Raw genomic sequence first — 26,240 nt, forward strand, 5'->3', positions numbered from 1 at the left:
GTAATTCATCTTTTTCATTTTTTTTTAGTGCATCACTAATCAGATGAAAGAGAGAGGGTATAATACAACTTTGGATCTTCCGGACAACGTGCTAATGTTTATTCGAGATCATCTTCTAATGGCAAGTTTTATTAGTCCAATTGATGGGAAGCCACTCCTAATCATGAGAGACACACTGTATTCCAAGATTATTGTCCAGAGAGAGAATTCCAGCAGTGGCTTGGGCTATGAGGTTTTTTACTTGGGAACAGGTAAGAAGCCGTAACCTGTATTCTTGTCTATCAATGCTTGACTTCCTCCTTTGGTGTTTGGATGAAGAGAGATGTACCTCCCTGACTGAGCTCATGTCAAAAGCATTTGTGGATTGGCAAAAAATTGTGGTCTTGTCAGCGGATCCAAATCTTAAGAATGAATAAAAAAAAAGTTGCCTTTGCTGAAGTTCTTGACAGCAATAGAATTATACCAGGTAGAATTAATTCGTCTTGACTTGAAATAGAGGAAGGATATCATGGTTAGCTTCTGATAATGCTATCGATTTTAGGTAGAAGAGTGAAAAAGCTACCAGAACTTCTGAAGCTGATCATTAGGTAATGAGCTTCCTATTTTACATCTGATTAAGCTCAGTCATTGCGCCACTTTACTACAGAGTAGTCATGGAATCATAGATTGTTTACAGCACAGTAGCCATTTAGCCTATCATGTCTATCTGGCTCCCTACCAGAGCAACTCTCCAGTTCCACCCCTACCCCCTTCTCCATAGCTTTGCAACTTTTTTCTCCCCATTTTTTATCTAATGACCCTTTGAAGACAAGAATGGAAGCTGCCGCCATTAGATCTGCACAGAATATTCTCTCCAATCCCTCCTCATTCTTCTTATCATGAAGAGACCCAAATGAGTGTAATACTCCACAGACTTTAGTAGTAATTTGTTTGCTTTGCTTTTTAAAAGCAGACCATCCTGTCTTTACCAAGGTGAAAAGACATGTGATCCATTCCTTCTGTATGTTTCAGTAAAGGTTATTTTTCTCCCAATTCTCCAACTTTCAGAAATTTCCTGTATGATGCAGGGAAAACAAGAGTTTCACCGTAGAGCTTGTTTCCTAACCTGAGCCTAATGAGTCCCAGATACATGTTGGGCTTGAGATGGGTTTCAATAAAACTATTAATCCTTTGGCTCGGGTTGTATTACCGTTAAATTTCAGTGCTATTGGACATGATAGGGTCAACTGCATGAAAGCAGACAGCACAAGAAGCAGTTCCTGTTTCCTAATGTATAGTTTCATCATAGAGCCTGGCTATCTGATCTAAGCCTGACAGAACCCAACTGTATGGGGCAGCTTCAAATTTTGCTAACAAAATTTGAGCAGCACATTGCAGGAAGAGTAGGGGAGAATGTTCCTTTGATCTATTCTTTGTGAATTGCTGATGTAACTAGCTCCAGCTCAGCCCATACAGATTTCAACTTTGATTTCACCCTTCACATTTTAGACCCACCCAGGTCAGAGAATTGTTTAAACTATCCATCGCTTTCAAGGCAGTGTTCTAACCGTATCCTGAGATCCGTTCTCAATACCATACACCGGCACATGCATGCTTTTAATTTTTCTCTGCAACAATACTGACCTACACTGTCGTGGCCCACAACTCCACTTTATTCTTTGCTGCATTGGTTGCTGTATCAACTGCCTTTTTAAATTTCTTTCAGACGGAAAAGATTGCAAGCTCACCCAGCTCTTGACTTCCAATACTCCTCCTGAGCTTTCTCCCCCTTCACTTTCCTCTCATCTCATATCTCCCTCAGTTCCAACCCCTGCCACATTTTCCCCATCCTGTCCTATCTCCCTATCCTCTCCAAACTCTTCAGCAGAGGCCTCAGCTTTGTACCTCTACACCTGCATCTTCATAAATTCTGGGTGAACATGATGTTGAGCTCCCTTCTGCCTCAGTGTCTGCCTCTATGGCCATTTCTTTGGCCAGGAATCCTTGCCCCAGATTATTCAAGTTCAAGTCTATTGTTGTCACAGGCATGCATACACAGGGTATAAATGCTAAGAAAATTAGCTTTTTTGCGGCAGAAGCACATTACATGATGAGGACAAACATAAGTTAACATTAACTTAAATTAATGTATTATACGTAACTTGCACGTGCAAACTAAACAACGACCCTAATGCAAAATTGATGACCCTTTCTCCCAGCTCCAGTGTTTGCAATCCACTTGGACCCTCTTCCTCAGCCTCCTACCTTACCTTGAACTTTTCATTGTAAATTGCCAACATGACATTGACCAGTTGATGTCTCCATTCCCCTCACCCACTCTAACCTACCCTTTCTGACTGCTCAGCACCCCGCTCACTGCAAACCAATCCAGATTTTGATATCAAATCCGCAGACATGGGTGGGGCTGTTGTAGTCTAGCGAACCGACCCCGACCTTGCAGAGGCCAAAAGTCAGCTCACAGTCGCATCCTCCTACTTGCTTCTGGACCATGTTCCCACCAGCCAACACCAAACTGTTGTCTCCCTGATTGTCTCAGATTACATTTCATCAGGAGATCATTCTTCCAAAGCGTGAAACCTGGTAGTGCCCCAACCCTGCACTGTCTGCTTCTACCTCTTACCCAAGATCCACAATCAGGCTTGTTCCACTTGACCTATTATTTCAGCGTGCTTTTGCCCTACTGAACTTGTGTTTCTTCCTATCTTGATTCAATCCTGTCTACTATGGTCCAGTTCTTTACTGCTTACATCCATGACACTTCTGATTCTGCCAATTTTAACAATTTCCAATTCCGCCCATCTGGCTCATCTTCACCATGAATGTTCGATCCCTCTACAGTTCCATCCCACACCAGGAAGGTCTCTTTGCACAGACGCTGCTTGACTGGCTGAGTTCTTCCAGCACTTCTGTTTTTGTTTCAGATTCTAGCATCTGCAATTTTATTTGTTTACCAACACGGGCACAGTGGACTAAATGTTCTATCTGTGCAGAAAGATTCCATAGTTCTTTGAGGTCCGGTATACCATTTAGAAATTAGTGAAAGCAGAAGCATTGGATGCATGAAGTCAGTGTTCCTAGGTGTATTGGTAGAGGATACAGGGCAGTGGATAGTATAGTGCATTGAAGTCTCTGGGGTGGATAGTTACTTGTCAAACATTTCTTTGAAAAGAGAGAACATTGCCATACACTTTACTGGAAGTCTACTCTTTGAGAAATCATCTCAGAGGTGAGAAATCCACAAAAAAAAAGAAACAGTGGCTTTAAAGTGCCACAAGTACACTTCTTGAATGGTTCCCTTTTCATAAGTCAGAGAGAGATTTGTGATCTGAAAGCAGAAGGATGAGGTATAGTTCTAATGACAGATATTGGTTTGAAATAGTAGCCTGTCATATTTCTCTTTCTCAGGCATTGCTTCCTTTTTTATTGCATCTCTTTTAATCTTTGCTTCAGAATGGCTGTGAATGCTGTGGAAAATGTTATAATCGTGGCTCGTATGATTTGAATGTGATTTGTTATGATCCAGGATCCAGCAGGACCGACTGATTATCTGAAGGTTGATGCACGAGTATTCTTGACTGTCTGTGCATGGATATCTTGCAATCAGTAATGTCCAATGGGTATATGTGATGTTGCTCATGATTTGGTTACAATATGTACTTCCAGCATGCCACCTGTTCAAACAGCGCTATGGTTTTGCCGTAAAAACAGTCAGACAGTTTAACATGCCAGACCTGTTGCAATATGAACAGTTTTGAGGCAGTATGTACCTCAGTCTTGCTCTACCAGGGCAGTGCCAATCCAAATTCCAAGAATCATTATTTTCCATTAGCTTTTTCCTGTGTGAATGCACAAAACTGTCTGAGTTATTCCTCTCCGATGAAGGGTCTTTGACCTGAAATGTGTACTGTTTCTCTTCCCACAGATGCAGCCTGACTTGCTGAGAATTTCCAGCATTTTCTGTTTTTGTTTTAACTTTCTCATGGCCTGTGTTTTGTAGCCGACAAGTGTCCAGTGCTGTCCATTTTACTTCCCACCCCACCCACAGCTACCTTGTGAGAGGTGTCAGAAGCAGTGACACCTTGTGCTCTTTATAATTCTCGTAAGCCTTCTTTCTTTCCTTCCTTGTGCTGATGTTTCCAATATTACTCTTCCTTCTCTGTCACTGGTTGCTATGGTTGTGTTGTGGGGGAGGGGAAGCAGGGGTTTCCACTAGTATTCTGAGTAATGTGTTTTTTAATAGATAAATCAATTTGTTTTTAGATTGATGAAAATGAATATTAGATGTGCATATGTGGCAGATTTGGCTCATTGGGCCTCAGTGACTAATCTGTCCCTGAAGAGGGAGGACTCTTTCCTCGAGCCTTGTGAGGCACTGAGTATAGGAGAGCTCTCTTCTTATCCTGGTGATCTCCCTTTGTTGCTGACAGTTTTTGCAAGAAATTCAACACAGACCTGCATTGATTGCCATATGAGGAAGTGTTTAGCCCAAAGAATGTACTAGTGCTGCTGCTTTCTCACTATCAATCAATTTTGCAACCATTTCAGAGGGACCTAATTTGGCTTAAGTGTGCACACATTGATTTTTTTTAACACTTCAGAAATGGGGCTGTGGGATTTTTAACATTCGCCTGAGCCATTTTGGATGCAGTTTAACATTTTGTCCAAAAGTCTGCAGAACTCTCTGGTAAATGCCATATAAATTCCACTGAGGGCCTTCATGCAACTGTTCATTTTGAAATCAAGAGTGCTACTATTAATAGAGGCCGGTTGGCCTGTAAGCTGTTGACATAAATTCAGACAGAATTTTTATGTTTTATTCCATGAGAAAGCAGTACTATGACTATAACAATTGTCTGATTTTTAAAATATTGAAGTTCATTTAATTTGGCTTCTATTATAGAGAACATGCCACAATGCTAATGAAGCAATTGTTTTATCATAGTAATCCATCTCTATCAATCAGACTACAACATAAACCAGATGTGAGATGAGAATCCCTGAGGTGGGCAGCTTTTGGAACCTTAAGGCTAAAGTCATCTTTATCTCCCAAATGTGCCACATAATGGAAGTTATGTTTCAGGGTATTCATATGCCAGATCCATCTTGGCTTAATTGAAAACAACATAGCTTTATTTGTACTTTCATGTAGAAACTGGACATTTGCATAAAGCGATCAAGAAAGACTCCAAAGTTCTTGTGGTGGAGGACTATGTAATCTTTAAACCAGATGAGAAAGTGCTGAACATTGCACTGCATCAGGTAAGGATTCCAATCAATCAAACATAGCAGCATAAACAGAAATTTAGATTGATACCAACATTCTTGAAAAAAATGGATGGCCATTCATCTCAGCAGTCTTACTGTTCCATAGGCTGCATTGCATGTTCTATCAATTTATGACTCAGTTCCTGTTGAACTCATTGCCATGTATTTTAATTCTGCAAAAGTTGATCTAACAGTTAAACTTGTTATATTTTTATTCTGCTGGATAGGAGTTAGATGGTAGATATGACTGTTCTCAATGAATGGTGGAACAGGCTCAAAGGGTTAAATGGGCTACCCCTATTCCCGTGTTCCAATGATATGTGTGGGGCTGGAAGGAGAAAATTCAAATAGAGCCATGTGCTGATTGTGTTTTCTCAGCTACATAGGCAACCTTAATTCTTCAGCATAATGAAGCAGACCATGAAAATAACTAGTGGTACTCTGTCTCTGTAGGACTAGTTGAAGTTTTCATGAAGGGGGAACTAATGGGATAGAGACGATAGCTGATGGGGGAATCTAGAATGAACAGGTGTAGTCTGAAAAGTGAAAGTAAAAAATACGTATGCGTACGCAGTGTGTTAGAAATTTGCACCCCTCTTCCACAAATAACATTTAATGCTAGAACAAAAAACAGAACGTTGGAAGAACTCAGTGGGTTGATCAGCATCTGTGGAGGCAAAAGACTCAAGTTGACGTTTTGGTTGGAGACCCTGCCTCAGGACAGGATTGTTGTTCTGGATTCAGGCTCTTTTGTCTTCAGCAGTTAATGCTGCGTAATATTGTTAATTGATGTGCTCAGTGTTAGGAAGCAAGCCATGAAACGAACTCTCTGGATGTTGCACGCAGTCTCTAAGCATATTAGAAATGCTGTCTCCAAAAGTACTATATAATAAGCCTCTCTGTATTAACTGAAAGACAGACAGTTTTATGTAAAGCTTTTTTTTTCTTTAAAGCTTCCTTAGTGGAATATCATTAATATGTGGAACCATTAGTACCTTGCATTGAGCCATGAACTAAGAGACATGAAGTATGAGTATGTGTCCTGCTGCAAACTCCTACCACCATTGTACTAATGGTAGAAGAGTTTCTTTTGAAAACTGCTAGGCAAAAAAGAAATCATACATGAATTGTGTATTAGTTATATGTGAACTGTGCACTGATTAATATTTTTCAGGGGTTTGTCTACATTGGATCATCTAACAGGGTGGTCCAGCTTCCAGCAGTAAACTGCAGCAGATACTCCAGCTGTGATGCCTGTTTCCTGACAAGGGATCCATCATGTAGCTGGGATGCACAGAAATTGGAGTGTGTTCATAATAAAAGAGAAAACATCCAAAGGTATGCAGCAGTGTGGAAGTCTTCTGTTAAATCATAATTGAATTTCAGCAGGGAAATCCTTTGAAACTGATACTTTTTTTAAAAAAGTATTGAGAGTTGGTTACTAGAGGACCAACTGACAAAAATTGTGGATAAATGAGTGGTCAGTGGAAAGAGGACAAGCTCGTTTGGAAATATTTGTGTGGTTTCGGTGCAAATGAGTGTGCACGTACTAAAAATTAGACAAAGGATCAGCTGATCCATGTAGTCAAGTGTCATACGGCACAGAAACCAGCCCACCAGGTCCACGCCGACAATCAAGTACATATTTGTACTAACTCCATTTACCAGCACTTGGTCCCTAACCTTCTATGCCTTGGCAATTTAGGTACTTGTCTAGATACTACTAAAAAGTTGAGTCTCTGCCTCCACAACACTTGTAGTGCGTTCCAGGTTCCAAATAGCCTCTGGCTGAACAAAAACTGCCTTTGGGTTAATGACACGAAAAACATAAATTCATAGTGTTATACAGCATGAAAATAGGCTCTTCATGCCCACCAAGATGCCTATTTAGTCTAATCGCATTTGCCTGCATTTGGCCCATATCCCTCTAAACCTTTCCTACCCATGTACCTCTCCAAATGTCTTCTAAATGCTGTAATTTTACCTGCCTGTACCACCTCCTCTGGCAACTTGTTCTATATATCCACCACCCTCTGTGTGGAAAAACGCCCCTCAGATCCCCTTTAACTCTTTTCCCTCTCACCGTGTTGTGGGAAAAGGTTCTTTGCGGTCCCAAAGGTAGAGGACTCTGGACACAGTCTTTGGATTTTTAAAAAAGGATTTATTTACAAAGACAAACGCAGGAACAGAATGAACGGGAACGGATGCACACTCTCACACGCACACAGGTGATCGCAAAACATGAGGGAGTCGCAATGGGGTTGAAGTGCGCGCGCGTGCACACACACACACACACAGAGTGAACTAGTTACAAACGATCAGGGAAAATGCAATACGGTGCCTGAACCCCCTGACTCTGGACAAGCATCAGCTCTACGCTACCGGGAATCTACTTAGGATGCTCCTAAACCCCTGTGGAAGCTCACACTCTTACCAGTGGTCCCTCAGCGTGGTTTTGACTCCACCAGCAATCAAAAAGAGAAAGAGCCACGCACCTGGCATTCTTTATAGTGCTGGAGAGCTGGGTGGAGCTAGCTCGGGTAATTCAACAGGTCCAATAGGTCATGGCCAGGTACAAAAGGTGTGCACGGGAACCAATGGTCAAGAGTGTGTGCTAATGAGTGGGTGGAGCCAGACCTTGATTGACAGTGGTGTCGCTTTCGACCAGTACTCAATGGTGTCACATGACAGCCATGACCTTTCACACTACACATTGTAACCATATGCCCTCTAGCTTTAGACTCTGCTATCCAATAGTCAAAAGAACTTTGACTATTCACCCTTCTTATGCTCCTCCAAATTTCATAAACATTTACTCGTCACCCCTAGGCTTCCTCAGCTCCAGAGAAAACTGTCCCAGCCTATCCAATCTCTCCTTGTAATTCAAGCCTTCCAGTCCAAGCATCATCCTTGTGAATCTTTTCTGCACCCTCTCTAGCTTAATTACATTCTTCCTATAGTGTGGTGATCAGAACTGTGCACGGTTCTGGATTGGACTTGACAGTGGACTTCACAATCCATGTGCTGCCCCTGATTCTATTTAACATTTCTTTTATTTGAAATTCAATCATAAAGCAAGCATACAAATTGTATTATGTGACAGAACTTCTTAGTCAATCTATTTCTTTTTGGAAACCCAGAAAAAATGGGCAAAATCTGAGTTAGGCTATTCAGGAGTGAATTGTTTCCTTCACTGGGAGACTGTCAGAATTTTAGATTTTCATTCAAATTATCCCTCTAGAAGACACTAAACGTGCACCTCATATTGTCTATATTGTAATTTTCAGTCCACATTTATCATAGAATGGACCAATGTAACCTTGTCATACTGTCTCAGCACACTTCCATGGTGGAAACCCAATCCTGACCTCTTTTGAATATCCCATACACTTTTACACTAGTAAAATATTTACCATTTTGGTGATCAAACTCTGGTGAATTATATTTTTAATGTAGAATTTCTACTATACTTAAAAACAAATGACGTTTTTAACCCCATTGAAAAAAATAATTTTGCAATATCAACAGGTTTCTTCAAAATGTGGAGTATGACCATCAGCAAGCTAAAACCTCATGTAACAACGAAAAAGGTACGTTTGATCAGACACTCTCTCTCTCATTTCTCAATTCTGAAGTTGATAACAAAGGTAATTCCTACAGTTCCACTGGTGCTAGTCACTGTCCTGTATACTAGTGGCTCACTTAGTACTCAAGCTGCATTCCCAGGAGCAAGAGTGCAAGTGGAGTCAACACTAAAAGGTTTTGTTACAGCATGTACATAGAGATATATTACGGACATCACTGCTGTGCTGGGACCCCCTGCCCTCCCCACTATTACTTATTGTGAGCCAAAGGGCCTATACTGTTCTAATATGCACTGCTGCACTAGGAAACTGGTTGAAGACTCAGTCCTCTTTGCTCCCCCAGCAATGAAATGATAAAAGGATCTCATCATTTTATGGCTTGGTGTGAAGAGAACCACCTTGGTAATGTGCAGTGGCTGCCTGTGAAAGCTGGCATTGGGCAGGCTGGGGTGAGCAGCATATATGCTTAATACTGAAATGTGGGGCTCAGGGCTGCACCCTAGTTGGCACAGGGAGTGTGACCCATTGCTGGGCACTGGTCACCACTGCAATATGTGTTTGATGACTGCCCAGATCCTCTAGTCCCCCTCATCACTCGGGAGAGACTAAAGGAGCTAGGGCTTTACTCATTGGAGAGAAGGAGGATGAGGGGAGACATGATAGAGGTATACAAGATATTAAGAGGAATAGATAGAGTGGACAGCCAGCGCCTCTTTCCCAGGGCACCAGTGCTCAAAACAAGAGGACATGGCTTTAAAGTAATGGGTGGGAAGTTCAAAGGAGATATCAGAGGGAGGTTTTTCACCCAGAGAGTGGTTGGTGCATGGAATGCACTGCCTGGGGTGGTGGTGGAGGCTGATACGTTGGTCAAGTTCAGGAGATTGTTAGATAAGCACATGGAGGAATTTAAGATCGAGGGATATGTGGGAGGAAGGGGTTAGATAGTCTTAGATGTGGTTTGAAGGGCGGCACAACATGGTGGGCCGAAAGGCCTGTATTGTGCTGTTATTGTTCTATGGTTCTATGTGGTGGAAGCTGATGTCTCTCCAACTTTTTTGCTTGGTTAGGAAGTAGAGGAATGACCTGGAGAAAGTTCTGAGATTAGTAAAAAGGAAGTTTTCAGGAACGGGAGACTTACACTGGCAGTGGGTCCATGATCATAACACACAGATTTAAGATTGTTGGCAAAAGAACTGGGAAGAGGTAAAGAAAAATGTTGTGCAGCAAGCTGTGATATTGTCATGATCATAGAGCATTGTGAGCCATTGGGCCCTTTATATCTTTAGCCTCACCTCTTTGATCTTTCCCTATGGTTCTGCAATTATTTCCCTTCAATTCCTTTTTAAAACATCACAATTGAATCAGCCTCTATCTCCAGCAAGTACATCAGTAACGGTGTGAAAATTAATTGCTTGTTTTAACCATCTGGGGTTTGCTAACACACTTCACAGAAGAGAATCTGCTGTCCTTATTTGGTATGGCTCTAAAGGGTCTTGTGCCAGGTTCCCAGCACAGCACTGTTGTCTGTAATGCACCTCAGTATATAAGCTGTAATGATCCCTATTGATGGTTAATTCTTAACTACCCTCTGAAATGACCTGGAGACAATGAAGGATGGGTATTGAATGCCAGCCATGCCAATGGTACAGTATGCATAACCAGTCCTGATGCAGTGTCTCAACCTGAAACGTTGACCATCCCGTTGCTTGACCCAGGTTCTTCCAGCAGGTTGTTTTTTGGACCACAATCATTAATTCACCAATTTCTCTAAATAACTGAAATACATGATCTGGAATGCACCACCTGAAAAAGTGGTGGAGCAGATTTTATAATAATTTTCATTAGCAAATTGGATATTTTCTTGAAAGGAAAAGATTTGCAGGGATATGGAATATGATTAATAAGTGAAATTGTCAAACACTCTTGTCAAAGTATGAATACAAATACAGTTGTCTTTACGCTCTTCTGTGCTCCAAGATTCGCTGTTTCAAAGTAGAGCTATTGAATGATTAAAAATATTACTTATGATTGCATGATTTAAAAGAAAATCAAGCTTATCATTTTTTTAAAATTGCATTCTTAAACCATTACATGCCAATATTTTTCGAGTGATCCAGTGTCTATGCTCACTGGAGTTTAGAATGAGAGGCTATTTTATTGAAATATATAACATTTTGGGGATTGACAGGGTGGATGCTGAGAGGGTGTTTGCCCTCGTAGAGGGCACATTTCAGAATAGGGAGTCACTTGCTTCTCTTCATTGGTCCCAGCTCAGTTGAGGTACAATCTTTCCAACCTATGAAAGGAATCACTTCCCCACAACTGATCTCAACATCCAGGAATCTAAAACCCTTCCTCCTGCTCCATCTCTCCAGCTATGCAGTTATTTGCACTGCCTTCCTATTTCCAACCTCAGTGATACCCGACACAGGGAGTAATCTGGAATTACTCACTTTGATGTCCTGCTTCTTGTTTTCTTTTCTCAATTCTTAAATTTTGCCCAGGATCTGACCCCTTTTTCTACCTATGTCATTGATACCAATTATGGGTCATGACTTTGGCTCCGCAGTCACAAGATGATATCCTTGACCCTAGCATGAAGGAGGTAACATACCATTCTGCTATCACTTTTGCATCTACAGAAATAACTGTCTGCTCCCACAACTACAAAATATCCTATAAATATTGTTGTCGTGACCTTGAACAGCTGACCCCAGTGGTACTGCGGTCTTGGGTCTGGCTGCACTCCCCAGGAGAAACCTCTTGCCCAGCAGCATTCAGAACTATATATTGTACTAATCCAAGAGTAAGATCACCTCAGGAGTCTCCTGAACTTACCTATTTTTGTTTATATGACAGTCAAGTATTTCCTCTGTGGCTGAACTATGTTGAACTGAGGTTTGACCTCCCCCCCGAAACATACAATCTAACATACAGTCCGCCTTGGGGATGGGCCAGAATTATGTCGGAGTTGGAGCTTCTCCAGCTGATGATAGTTCATTTGTGCTTGTGCAGAATATTGGAAATATCCTGAGCTCCAAGATTGCACAGGGTGTGCATTCTATCAGTCTGAGGTACTTCAGCCTGCTCCTAGTTACTAGATTAACTGACAGAAATAATCTTATTGAATTACTGTTATTTACTATCTTACTTGCCTGAAGATATTTTTAGTCTCCCACCTTTCTGTTTAAACAAAATTCTTGTTTAAACTTGGTGAGGTTCTGTTTCCATGCTTTTTTTAAACCTGCCCAGGTTAAAGTTCTCATGTTTCTTTTATTCAGCAGGATTCTGTTTCCTCTAAACGTTTCCTGTGCTCCTTTACTCTTGTAGATGAGCTTGGAGCCCATGTAAGTAAATTTGGGTGCAGTCCATATTTCACTGTCCCTCGCTCTCCATCTCGATTGAGATAAACTGGAGTCAGTTTCAGAGTGATGAGAAAAATATGAATCAACACAGGACAAAATCCGAACTGAGCAAAGTTGTAGACACACAGTGAAACCAGTTTCTACTGGTCTTAGTGTTGGGGAAATTGCCACAAACCTAATGCATGCCTGAACCAGTGGCCGTAGAAGAGCTAGTAAATCAAACTGAGCTCCAGCTTTCAACCAATAAAGACTGTGTGATTCTCACTCCATGCCCCATGAGGGTAAGACCTTTGTTACATCTCCTCCTTCCTCTTGTGCATCTCTCTCTCTCTCTCTCTCATTTCGTTTTCCCGTTCGTAGCCCTCTTCTTAGTCATAGAGCGTCACAGAACAGCACAGAAACTAGTGCTTTGGCCCACCATGTCCATGCTGATCGTTTTTGTCCACCTGTACTAATCCTATTTGCTTGCTTTAGGACCATATCCTTCTATGCCTTCCCTATGTAAGTGTCTGTTTGCTTGTTAAATATGGTAATTGTACCCAATTCCATCATCTCCAATGGTAGCATGCTCTAGGTATCAGCCAGTGCCTTGGTAAAAATAAAACTTACTGCTCAGATCCCCTTGACAACTTTTCACCTTAAACTTTTGCTCTCTTGTTATCCCCTACCATGGGGACAAAAAGATTTTGACTATCCTATCTATACCTCTCATAATCTATTACTATCGTCACCCCTCAAGCCTCCTTTGCTCCTGGGAAAACAAGCCCAGCCCATCCAATTTCTTTCAATAACTAAAGTCCTCCAATTCAGGCAACATCCTGGAGAATCTCCTCTGTACTCCTTCCAGTCCCGTCACATTCTTCCTATAGTGTGGTGACCAGAACTGCATGCAATACTTCAAATGAAACCTAACCAGTGTTTTGTAAAGTTGCAATGTAACATCCCAACTTTTATATTCTATGCCCCAATCTATGAAGGCAAGCATGCCATGTGCTGCCTTTACCATTGTGGACCAGAAGTCTGACATGACATGATGGAATGGACGTGAATTGCAGAATGTATATTGGACCATTTATGGGTTTTGTTATTGAAAAATTGTTTTTCAAAACCTCAATAACAGGTACTCCGCTTTGGATGCTGTTGAGGAGGAGGACCTACAGGGATCAAGCGGCAGAATCCAGGTCTCTGGCACTGGGACTGCTCCTGCCGTTCAGAAGGGAAGGGAGGAGAAGAGGAGGGCAATAGTGATCGGGGACTCGATAGTCAAGGGAACAGACAGGAGGTTCTGTGGACGTGAGCGAGAATCCCAGATGCTATGTTGCCTCCCAGGTGCCAGGGTCCAGGATGTCTCTGATCGGGTCCACAGCATTCTTGAGTGGGAGGGAAAGCAGCCAGAAGTCGTGGTACATGTTGGTACCAACGACATAGGTAGAAAGAGGGATGAGGTCCTGAAAAGTGAGTTTAGGGAGCTAGGCAGAACGCTGAAGAACAGGACCTCAAGGGTAGCAATCTCAAGATTGCTGCCAGTGTCACGTGATAGTGAAGGTAAATATAGGAGGAGATGGCAGATGAATACATGGCTGAGGAGTTGGTGCTGGGGCAAGGTTTTAGCTTTCATAAGTTGAGGGATCAAGTTTAAGAGCCGTGAGGTAATGATGCAGCTCTATAAAACTCTGGTTAGACCACACTTAGAGTACTGTGTCCAGTTCTGGTCACCTCTTTATAGGAAGGATATGGAAGCGTTGGAAAGGTGTCACAAACCAGCAACAAAAGAAACACACCGAGCATGATTCAGTGTTAAAAACTATTTTATTAATCACTACTTATGATAATACGTAAAATAAAAGTAAAAATGTTAGTATGTTAGAATTCAAGAATGTTAAACCTCGAACGTTAACCCCAAAACTAAACTCGTCGTGTGTGTGTGTGACAAAGTCCAAAACTCCCAGTTCCTGAATGGTTCTTAAAGTTCAGTTCCGCAAGCCATAAGGTGAAACATGAGCAAGGGCTTCTTCAACAACCACCGTTGTCTGAAGATAAAATGTAGATGTAGAAAAACATAGAGAGAGTACATACGAAATCCAAATGTTCCACGATGGAACCCAAACGACACTTCAGTGTTTACTCGGTAGTGACTTCCTCACCCCGAAAAGCATCCGAACCGTGGTCGTCCACACACAAATACCTGTTTCCTTCTACAGGTCAGCAACAAAGTGAACTCCACCGGATTACTTCCAACTTCCATACATGGATTTCAGTGGCAAACACAGTTATTGTTTCTCATCCATCGATAGAGAAAACAAGCAGGCTGGTGTCTCTCTCCCTTCTCTCTCTCTCTTCTTCTTCTTCTTCTGACTTCTTCAACAACGTCATTACGTCCTTTATCTTCTATTGACGTAAGCACGCCCCACACACACATACACACACACTCTCTATCTTAAAGGGACTTTCACTGAGTCCATAACACCTCCCACCTAAAAAAAAAATTTCCCAAGAAAATTTTAACCGCGCATAGAGTTAGTAATGTTAATAATTATCATGCTACACAACTACAGACTATCAGATTAGTACAGATACATGTTTCCCATTTAACATCGGGAAAGACAATCAGCAATCACATTATCTTTGCCTTTAATGTGAGTTATCATGAGATCAAACTCTTGCAAAATTAAACTCCAGTTTAACAGCCTTCTGTTTTTGTTTTTGACTCGGCTCAGAAACACCAATGGGTTATGATCTGTATACACAGTCAATGGTTTCTGAGCGGTGCAAACATACACACTGAAATGTTGCAAGGCTAAAACAAGCGACAGTAATTCTTTCTCTATGGTGGAATAATTCTTTTGATGCTCATTAAATTTCTTTGAAAAGTAAGCTACAGGATGGTCAATATCATCAAGGTCACCCTTCTGCAACAACACAGCTCCTGCAGCTTCATCACTGGCATCTACTGCTAATGAAAATGGCTTTTCAAAGTCAGGTGTTCTGAGCACAGGATGGTAGCATAAAATGGCTTTCAGCTTCTCAAATGCTTCTTGACAAGAATCTGTCCAAACAAACTTTACTCCCTTCTTCTGAAGATTAGTTAGGGGAAGAGCAATATCAGCAAAATTTTTACAAAATTTTCGATAATATCCAACCATTCCCAAAAATCTTCTAACAGTCCTCGTACCTGTGGGAATAGGGAACTCAGATATTGCTTGAACTTTTGCCTGAACAGGAGCTTGCTTGCCTTGACCTACAACATAACCAAGATACGTCACAGTGGCATGGCCAAATTCACTTTTAGCCAAGTTAACTGTAAGGTTAGCCTTGGAAAGTCTTTCAAACAACCTTTCTAACGCAGAGATGTGATCTTCCCAAGTATCATTCCCAGTCACTAAGTCGTCAATGTAGGCATCTGTATGTTTTAACCCATGAATCACTGAATTAATCATTCTTTGAAATGTTGCCGGAGCATTTTTCATTCCAAATGGCAAAACATTGTATTCATACAATCCAGAAGGGGTTACGAAGGCTGAAATCTCCCTTCCTCTATCTGTTAATGGAACACACCAGTACCCTTTTAATAGGTCAATCTTTGTAAGAAATTTTGCCTTTCCCACTCTATCTATGCAATCATCCACTCTAGGAATAGGGTAAGCATCTGACTTTGTTACAGCATTCACTTTCCTGTAATCTGTGCAAAATCTAACAGTTCCATCAGGTTTAGGTACAATAACACAGGGCGAACTCCAATTTGAAGTAGAATGTCTAATAATATCATTTTCCAACATGTACTTTAGTTCCTGATCAACAAGTTTACTTTTTTCCACATTCATTCGATATGGGTGTTGTTTGATTGGTTTTGCATCCCCAACATCAACATCATGGGTAATTATCGATGTTCTGTTTGGAACATCTGGGAACAGATTTTTAAATTTTAAAATTAATTCTCTCATCTGTTGTTTTTGTGAAACTTGTAAATGGTCCAACTTCGTTTCAAGGTTCTCCATGATATTTTGGTTTTTCAGTTTCGATGGAACAATATTTGGTCTAAATTGGCCTTCCTCAACATCAACATCAGGCATTCTAGAAACAACCTTTTCACCATCCACCAAGGCCACAACTGAATCCCTCTCATAATAAGGTTTTAGCATGTTTACGTGACAGAGTTGTGTTTTCTTGCGTCTATCTGGTGTTTTGATTATATATGTTAGATCAGTCACTCGAGATTCAATAACATAGGGTCCAGAAAAACGAGCTTGCAAGGGATTATTTTGGCTAGGGAAAAATACCAACACCTTTTGCCCCACTGCGAATGTCCTAGGCCGAGCACGTCTATCAAAATATGTCTTCATTCTTATCTGGCTTGTTTTTAGATTCTCTCTCGCTAGCTGGCAGACTCTCTCCAACCGAGTTTTAAATTTTTGGACATAGTCCAACAGACTCAAGTGAACTTCCTCATTAACCCATTGCTCTCTTAACAACTCCAAAGGTCCTCTCACCCTATGTCCAAACACAAGCTCAAACGGACTAAATCCTATTGACTCCTGGATCGATTCTCTAACGGCAAACAAAAGTAAATGGATACCTTCGTCCCAATCCTTGGTGTTTTCAAAGCAATAAGTCTTCAGCATATTTTTGAGAGTAGAATGAAATCTCTCCAGAGCTCCTTGAGATTCTGGGTGATATGCAGATGATACAATCTGCTTTGCTCCCAGCTCATAGACTATTTGTTGAAAAATTTTTGACATAAAATTACTACCTTGATCAGATTGGATTTCTTTTGGCAAACCAAACAAGGTAAAAAATTTTACAAGAGCCTTTGACACCGTCTTGGCCTTAATATTTCTAAGGGGTATTGCCTCTGGAAATCTAGAAGTGGCACACATGATGGTTAACAAATACTGATTTCCAGTCTTAGACTTTGGTAAGGGGCCAACACAGTCCACAATCACCTTCGAAAAGGGCTCCCCAAAAGCAGGAATTGGTTTCAAAGGAGCCACAGGGGGTTTTTGATTTGGTTTACCTACCATCTGACATGTGTGGCAGGTTCGACAAAACATCACCACATCTTTTCTCAAACCAGGCCAATAGAATTGTTTCAAGATCTTCCCTACAGTTTTATTCACACCAAAATGACCACCCAAAGGCATACTATGGGCCAGGTTTAAAATCTCATCCCTATAAACTTTTGGAACAACAACCTGATGAATAACTTCCCATTCCTCAGTAACAGGAACATGAGGAGGTCTCCATTTCCTCATTAACACTCCATTTTTGACATAGTATCCAGTTGGCACCTTTTCAATCTCCTCACATGAGAGTGCTTTTTCTTTCAATTCTGTCAACTCAGGGTCCTTTTTCTGTTCCACCATAAAATCCTTCCTCGACAAAGACAAATCTTTAAATTCAGGCTCACTGTAAGGATGTTGATCCTCCAGTGAAGACAGAAAAGTCTCAGATAAGGCATCAAAATCTTCTTCCTGTTTAGGACTGTCACAAGGAACTACATCAGACTGCACCGGACTGTCTGTCTTGGCTAATTCTCTAGCTTTAGCTCGAGTCACCGCACATGATGGGTAAACATCTGAATCATCCTCAGACTCATCAATCCTTGGTTTGGTTGTTAACCGTACCACAGGATCACTTTCTCCATTTGCAAGGTCATTTCCCAATAACAAAGAAACTCCTTCCACTGGCAAACTAGGTCTTATCCCTATCTCGACTGGTCCTTCTATGAACTTTTGTGACTTTAAAATCACCCTGTGAAAAGGTACAGACATGGTCTCACCTGTAACGCCTTGTACTAGATTTACTTCACCAGTGTCACTTTCTTCACCAAAATTTAAAACACTGTCCAGCAAGAGAGATTGACTAGCCCCAGTATCTCTAAGAATTTTCACTGGCACCTGGGGTGATTCATCATTCAGTGAAACAAAACCCTCTGATACATACGAACGGAATTCCTTTCTCACCTCCTCCAACTTTTCCACTTTTCCCTCTTGCAAGGACTGATCTTTAACAGCATCTCCTAAACCTTCTTGATTTTTAATTGCCTGAAAGCAAGCATTGGGCCCAGCTTCCTTCTTTTTCTTCAAAAGGGCACAATTAGATATCACGTGGCCAGGTTTCCTACAGTAATAACAAGTACGCTCAACAGGTTTCTCCAGCCCTGGCTTCTTTTCATCTTTTCCTTTTTGATTACCTCCCAATTTAATCTCCGGTTTACCTGGATTGTCTTTGTAACTCTTTTGAAAGGTTTTAGGTTGTCCCCATTTGGATTTATGGGTTAAAGCATAATCATCTGCCAACCTAGCAGTTTCTTGTAAAGTTTCCACTGCCTTTTCATTTAAATATGTTGTTAATTCAGCTGGAACACATCTTTTAAAGTCTTCCACTAGTATCAATTCTGTCAATTTATCATAATCCCCATCTACATTTTTAGCCAGGCACCATCGTTCAAAACATATTCTCTTTCCATTGGCAAATTCCATATAAGTCTGATCTGCAGATTTCCTCAAGTCTCTGAATTTTTGTCTATAAGCCTCAGGGACCAATTCATAGGCCTTCAAAATAGCTTGTTTTACCTTGGTATAATCAGCTGCATCCTCAGCAGACAAAGCAGAATAAGCTTTTTGAGCTTTACCTTTAATCACACTCTGTACCATAAGAGCCCATCCTTTCCTTGGCCAGTTTGAACTCACAGCAACCTTTTCAAAATGTTGGAAATACTGATCAACCTGATCTTCTTCAAACGGAGGGACTAATCGAACCTCCCTGCTGGCTGAAAAATCATCATCAGAATCAGATTCCGAACTCCTACGCTTCATTTGTAACTCATGCTGCCTCTGTTTTTCCTTCTCCTCTGCCTCAAACTTTAACCGAATTAGTTCCCGTTCCGCCTCTAACTTCATCCGAGTTATCTCTCGTTCGGCCTCTAATTTATTTTGCTCTCGTTCAGCCTCTATCTTTAACTGGGTTTGTTCTCGTTCAGCTTCTATCTTTGCCAGCTGCACCTGTGCCTCAGAAATTGCTATTTCACTGCCAGGAAACTGTTTTAACACTTCCTTCTCAAACACCTTCTTTTCCACATAATGGCCAGCTATCAATCTCTGAATATCTGCCTTTCTCATAGACTGCTTTACTTCTGTAAGGTTTAGCCTTGTAGCAATCTTTATCTAATCATCCTTTTTCGCCACCTCCAATCCCTTTTGGGTTGGTGACTCCAAAAATGCCTTAATATCCATTGCTGCTGGTTTCCACACACACAAGCCAATTAAAAAAAGAATTTTCAGACCTCCCTCAAAAATCTTTGGATTGAATCTCGAACAAATCTCGTCAATCTGGGGTACAATCCCAAACGACACTCGTTAACCTTGGGAACTATCCCGGACGAGCCCCCAATTTTGTCACAAACCAGCAACAAAAGAAACACACTGAGCATGATTCAGTGTTAAAAACTATTTTATTAATCACTACTTATGATAATACGTAAAATAAAAGTAAAAATGTTAGTATGTTAGAATTCAAGAATGTTAAACCTCGAACGTTAACCCCAAAACTAAACTCGTCGTGTGTGTGTGTGACAAAGTCCAAAACTCCCAGTTCCTGAATGGTTCTTAAAGTTCAGTTCCGCAAGCCATAAGGTGAAACATGAGCAAGGGCTTCTTCAACAACCACCGTTGTCTGAAGATAAAATGTAGATGTAGAAAAACATAGAGAGAGTACATACGAAATCCAAATGTTCCACGATGGAACCCAAACGACACTTCAGTGTTTACTCGGTAGTGACTTCCTCACCCCGAAAAGCATCCGAACCGTGGTCATCCACACACAAATACCTGTTTCCTTCTACAGGTCAGCAACAAAGTGAACTCCACTGGATTACTTCCAACTTCCATACATGGATTTCAGTGGCAAACACAGTTATTGTTTCTCATCCATCGATAGAGAAAACAAGCAGGCTGGTGTCTCTCTCCCTTCTCTCTCTCTCTCTTCTTCTTCTTCTTCTGACTTCTTCAACAACGTCATTACGTCCTTTATCTTCTATTGACGTAAGCACGCCCCACACACACATACACACACACTCTCTATCTTAAAGGGACTTTCACTGAGTCCATAACAAAGGGTGCAGAGGAGATTTACCAGGATGCTGCCTGGTTTAGAGAGTATGCATTATGAGGAGAGACTAAGGGAGCTGGGGCTTTACTCTTTGGAGAGGAGGAGGATGAGTGTACAAAATATTAAGAGGAATAGATAGAGTAGACAGCCAGCACCTCTTTCTCAGGGCATCAATGCTCAATACAAGAGGGCATGGCTTTAAAGTAATGGGTGGAAGTTCAAGGAAGATATCAGAGGAAGGTTTTTTACCCAGAGAGTGGTTGGGGCATGGAATGCGCTGCCTGGGGCGATGGTGGAGGCAAGTACATTTGTCAAATTCAAGAGGTTGCTCAATAAGCATATGGAGGAATTTAAAATAGAGGGGTATGTGGGAGGAAGGGGTTAGATAGTCTTAGGCGAGGTTTAAAGGTCGGCACAACATTGTGGGCTGAAGGGCCTGTATTGTGCTGTACTGTTCTATGAATGTGTAAAACTACCACCACTCTCACCATTGCATTGGATCACTGGTCTGCTATCAGAATCAGGTTTTTATCACTGACTTGTATGTCGTGAAATGTTGTTTTGTGGCAGCAGTACAGTGCACTCACCGTCTTCCTGTGTTTCTGTTCTTGCTCCTTTTAACATTGATGCTCGTAGTTAGGGATTGTGCTTTCACGCTGCCTTGGAAATTAATCTCTTGTTAGTAGTATCAGAGAAATTTGGCACAGTGTCTGGTCATTGATCATTAGCATCAATAGCATCAAATCAGATTATTTGGTTGTTATTCATCTTAGAACTTTTTGTGCATGTACTTCATTGCTTGAAAAGTACTTTTGGATCTTGCTCTATTTAATTGCCATGGGTGAAATTAAAGCCCAGTCCTGTCCCTAAACTTATGGCTTATTCTTTTTATTTCCAGACCATCCTGCCCCGTTGGTGAAGGTAGTAATAGTGGTGAAGGGGACCACTGTGTTTCTTCAGTGCAATCCCAGTTCCAGCTGGTCGACCTGTAATTGGAAAACGCCAAATGGAACCTTGGTCAACAATGACGTTGTTGGAGGGATTCATGTAATGGCCACACAGAGCACTCTGGGCGATTACGAATGCTTGTGTATTGAGGAAGGAGTGCATATTCTTGAAGCTCTCTATAGCCTGGAGTTTGAGTCTTCAACTAGTCCCAGGGCTAATAATTCTGTTAATTATGTCCTGATGTTTGCCATCCTGGTTCTTGGCATTATTATTGGTGCCCTTGTCTACAAGTATGGTCACTCATGGTGGAAGAAAAAGTTGTCATCTAAGAGTGGCTGCAACAGAGATTACACAGATGCACCGCAGGATGGCACGGTTCACAGTTCGGGCTCCACTGATGAAATCCGGCCCTTGACCATTACCCAGAGGAATGAATCAGGTTTAAATGGAACCAATGAGAAAGAGGTGAATGGAATGAATGTGGGCCTTCCAAGAAACCAGACCATTTCTATCATATCATGCCAGGATGAAACATCAATTTAATTGATGGTCAGACTCAAGCCCTTGAAAAATGTGTCCTGAAAGAGTAGCCAAGCATTTGCTTTACAGCTATCTTCTTTATTGCATTTGTGGTGTTGCTTTTAATTCTGTCCACTAGTCTTTCTTCCAGGTAAGAAAGTGTAGAGCTTGGGAACATGACCATTGGCCCCCACTCAGCAATTTTGTTGACACATTTGGGTAGAGTGGGTGGGGTTTGCAACACCATTTTGTTTACAGTTGCACTGTTTGAGACGTTGTGCAGGTACCATGTGACCTTTCATTTTCTAAAGACAACCCAAGTTTTGCCAGTTTTATTTGCAAAAAAAATTAAGAAATTGAAATAATTTGATTTTATGAATAAATATGCATATTGTTCTGCAAATGCAAACCCATATGGAAAGACACTGGGTAACTGAGTTACTTAGACCATGGAGCTATGGATTGTCTCTTGTTCTGTGTTGAATTCACTGATTTCAATCCAGAATATCAGTGAGGATGGGTAAACTACTCTGCCCCTGACCAAGAAGAGTAAATATCAGCCCTGGGATTTCTGCTCCAGTGACCACTGCTGCAGAGGATACTTCTAGACAGGTCAAGAAATCAAGACTGGCCTCAAATGTGCTGTCCCATCCACTTATAATGAAGAGCAATGTTGAAAGAGAGGCAGAGAAACTAACTGGATAACTCTTTCAGAACGGCTGGCACAGATGCAAGGTGTCAAATGGTTTTCTTCTGTAATGTATTGTTCTGCTGGCTCAGGTTATAGTGAGTGACCCCATGTTCGAGGGTCTGCACCAAAAAAAGGAATCAACGCCTTCTGGATAGCAAAAATGATGCTGGTGCTCAATCTGATAAAATACTGGGATTGCTGGAAACCTATTACCTGTTTAAAATATGTAAAAGTTGAGTTTTTTAGCAGTAAGTTTATTGCCAGGATATTCAATGCAGGTGTATTTGGCCAGCTTTGAGCAGGAATCTTGGTGTAAGTGGTACACAACCCTCTTCACAGAGTGAATATTTCTGCTCTGTGACCACTGGCAATCATTTCAGCCCCTGGGTGGATGGGGAAATGTGAAGAATGGCTAAAAACTGAATTCACATCTTTCCTAGTGGAATCCAGGTGTTCTGGAGCACAGCAGAAAGAAACAGACTAACCACAACTGCCAGTGTCTCCATTTCTCTTTCCAAACTGTTTCAATGTGGTGGATTTCTTTATACTACCAGAAGACTGGACTCCTGCAACCACTGTAAATGTACTGTAAATTGGAGTTTTGTTGAAATATTCTCAGTTTAGTTTTGGTATTTACTGATTGCTCTGTAATTGATGTATGGAGCTTTAAGATTTGCTCTCCCTTCTCTCCGAGTTCACTTTGTAAGGATCCATCAACTGATGCTGTTCCAGGGTGCTTTGGACCTCAGTGGAAATTGTGGGGGTAGAAAGGTGGGTTGGTATGTTCACTCTTTTTTGATTGTTCCAGGTTTAACTTGGAAAAGCAATGGATTTGAGAGGACCTAACTGCTGTCTTTAGGATTATTTAGATTGTAGGCTCCACCCTGCTGTGTGGGTGAAGGTTCATGTTTTAATCTAACAAATACTATTTGTATTGGTTTTTCTTGGTATCACTTCAAATTTCCTCTGCCAGTGGCTGACCTGTAACCACCAGTATTTAGGCATAATTTCAAACTCCGGATGCTAAAATAATGCCTATTCATTCTATACTCACTTGAAAGGAAAATTGGACGATTATGTATAATGTATGGCTCATCCTGAATCATCCATTTACCCTATTGGTTAAAGTTAAAATGCAAATGTCTTTTAGAGTCTGACACCCACATTGGATTGGCAGAATGTAGAATTGTACTGCTGGTTGTTCTGTACAAAGTTCAAGTGGGGCATTATTGAAAATCTGCTTGACCAAGATGTCCTGAGATAGGAGTGCTGTTATAAAATAGGCAATACTGCATGCTTTTGTGCAGCGTTGGTACTGGAGTCTGCTCGCCTTTATCAGTATTCAGTGAAAAGCCTGAGCCTTTCCAGTATTGTTCTATATGTTGATTTTAATGAATTTTGAATTTTTATTCTACTTTATGCAGATTAGGGAAGATTTAAAATTGGAGTGCAGGGTTTTTAAAAAGGGGGTGGGGTAGAATTATTAAGAGAGGGCAAACTGGGGTGGGCTTACCTGGATAGATGCAATGCCCGATTAGTACTGGCCCAGACAGAATAGGAGGGTACCAAGATGGATCTGCAAAGACAGCAGTGTGGACAACAGAGCTTTTATCAATGCCCCTAGTACAATCAGGAGAAAATATCATAGTGGCTTCTGTTTCCAATTGCTGAACAGTGGCACAAGCCTGTGTGGGTGTGCAGTGGATGATATGATAAACTCACACTCAGCTATGATATACCCTCTTTGTTGCTCCTGTCATTAACTACCCTCGTATCACTTGCTGTGTGGTTTCTGGTGTGATGATTAGGCACTGAAGGATCTCCTGTTCGGAAATGAAGCCCACTGCAGTTTGATGCCTCATGGAGAAGGAGAAATTTAGAGTTCAGGGTGGGGCTAGATGCTGGTAAGCTTAATTCTTGAATGGTTATTCAGATTTTTTGAATGTTCCAGTTAGTAGCTACCTTTTTATGTGAATTTGTGTCCAGTTGTAATGTGGTTATATATTTGTTTCAGGTTTTTAAGGATTTTTCTTCTATCTAACTCATTGCTGTATGCTGCCTGAGCAAAAATATGACTATGCGGTTTCAATTTCAACCAGTGTTGAGCACCTGCATAGCTTTGGCAGAAAGACATGGAAATGTTAAATGTTATTATTAGCTGACTGAAGGATTCTCGGTCTTCACTGCTGTGTTATCTAATGTTTTTCTAAATAAATTACTATTTTGTGGTATTTTAAAAACTGTTTAAATTCTATTCAGCCACTTCAGTTGAGCAAAGCGTTTTGTTACGCAGTGCATATCTTTTTTTTACTTTCAACTTTATCATTAATGGTCACATTATGGATTTTCCATCAGCTGCTCATGCTGAAAAATAGAAATATAGAATAATAGGAGCAAAAGGACTGTCCCATTCAATCACTTGAGTCTGCTCTGCCATTTAATATGATTCTGTCTGATCATGTGCCTCTATATCATATTTACATTGATGTCTTTTGCAGCTAGAAATTCTAATTCTTTAAATATATTCAGTGATTTAAGTTCAATAGCCCTCTGTGATAAAGAATTCCACAGGTTCACCCCACTTGAGTGAAGAAATTTCTCCTCATCTCCATCCTAAATGTCTTGCCCTGTACACTGAGACTGTGACCCATCAATCTAGATATCCCAGCCAGGAGCAATATCCTCCTCACATTCAGCATGTCTAGCTCTGTCAGAAGTTAGCAGATTTCAATTAAATCCCTTCTCATTCTTCTGAACTCCAGAGAATACAAACCTAGTCAAACTAATCTCTCCTCATACAGCAGACCTGCCATCCTAGGAATCAGTCTAATGAACCTTTGCTTTATTCCCTCAAGGGCAAGTATATGTTTTTGAAAACTGCACACAATACTCTTGTAGACTCACCAAGGCCCTGTATAATTGTAGCAAGAGTACCTAGCGCTTGTACTCCAATCCTTTCATTAGGAAGGCCATTCGTTACCTTAACTGTTTGCTTTCACTGACTGGTGTACAAGAACAGCCAAGTCTCTCTGTACATTATCACTTCCCAGTCTAACACTTTAAATAATGTGCCATCTTTTATTTTTCCCACTAATAGATTATCCATATTGTACTGTATCTGCCAAGTTTTTTGCCCACTTGGTCTGTCACTTTGAAGCCCCTTTGAATCCTCCTCAAAGGACCTTCTGAAAAGTTGACTGTCCATTTCCCTCCATAGATACTGCCTGAACTGCTGAGTTTCTCCAGCACCTTTTGTGTGTTGCTCCAGATTTGCGGCATCTGCAGTCTCTTGTGTCTCCAATGTGAAAGGGGTGATTGGTTTGTCAAACACAAATTCCCTTCCAGAAATCCATGTTGACTTTGTCTAATCACATTGATATATTTTGTTGCCATTTGTAATGACAGCTGCTCATGTTAGACTAAATGGTCTGTAGTTTGTTTTCATTCTTCCTCTCTTAAACAATGGGATTAAGTTTTCTACCCACCAAGCTGTTAAATTTGCAGGCAATCCACAGCTAACGATTGGGTTCTGTTTTTACAGACGTCCATAAATTGGAAAATACACAAAAATTACTCGATATGGTAACCATACCTCCACAGTATTATAACGAAAGGCAATAGAGTCTGATTAGGAAGAGTCAGCATGGCTTTGTGCGTGGAAAGTCGTGTTTGACAAACCTTCTGGAGTTTTTTGAAGAAGTAACCAAAAGGGTACCATAGAAGCATACAGCACAAAACAGGCCCTTCGGCCCACCATGTTGT

The 26,240-nt window shown here is 41.1% G+C and overlaps 1 protein-coding gene across 3 annotated transcripts in view; it reads left to right on the forward strand.

Moving 5' to 3' along the window:
• sema4f (sema domain, immunoglobulin domain (Ig), transmembrane domain (TM) and short cytoplasmic domain, (semaphorin) 4F) overlaps nt 1–24,686 on the forward strand; it is a 166,986-nt gene extending 142,300 nt beyond the window's left edge. For 2 of the 3 annotated variants that reach the window (XM_052038547.1, XM_052038555.1), the window contains exons 10-14: nt 29–251; nt 5,150–5,259; nt 6,440–6,603; nt 8,794–8,855; nt 21,219–24,686. In XM_052038547.1, the coding sequence (XP_051894507.1) occupies nt 29–251; nt 5,150–5,259; nt 6,440–6,603; nt 8,794–8,855; nt 21,219–21,811 (1,152 nt within the window). In that variant the 3' untranslated portion in view covers nt 21,812–24,686. Of the gene's footprint in view, nt 1–28; nt 252–5,149; nt 5,260–6,439; nt 6,604–8,793; nt 8,856–13,334; nt 13,396–21,218 lie in introns of all 3 variants that reach the window. The other variant, XM_052038563.1, reaches the window with a different exon arrangement.
• The last annotated feature ends 1,554 nt before the right edge of the window (nt 24,687–26,240 follow it).

The sequence above is a fragment of the Pristis pectinata genome, chromosome 2 (genome assembly GCF_009764475.1).
Source record: "Pristis pectinata isolate sPriPec2 chromosome 2, sPriPec2.1.pri, whole genome shotgun sequence".
Classification (NCBI taxonomy): Eukaryota; Metazoa; Chordata; class Chondrichthyes; order Rhinopristiformes; family Pristidae; genus Pristis; species Pristis pectinata.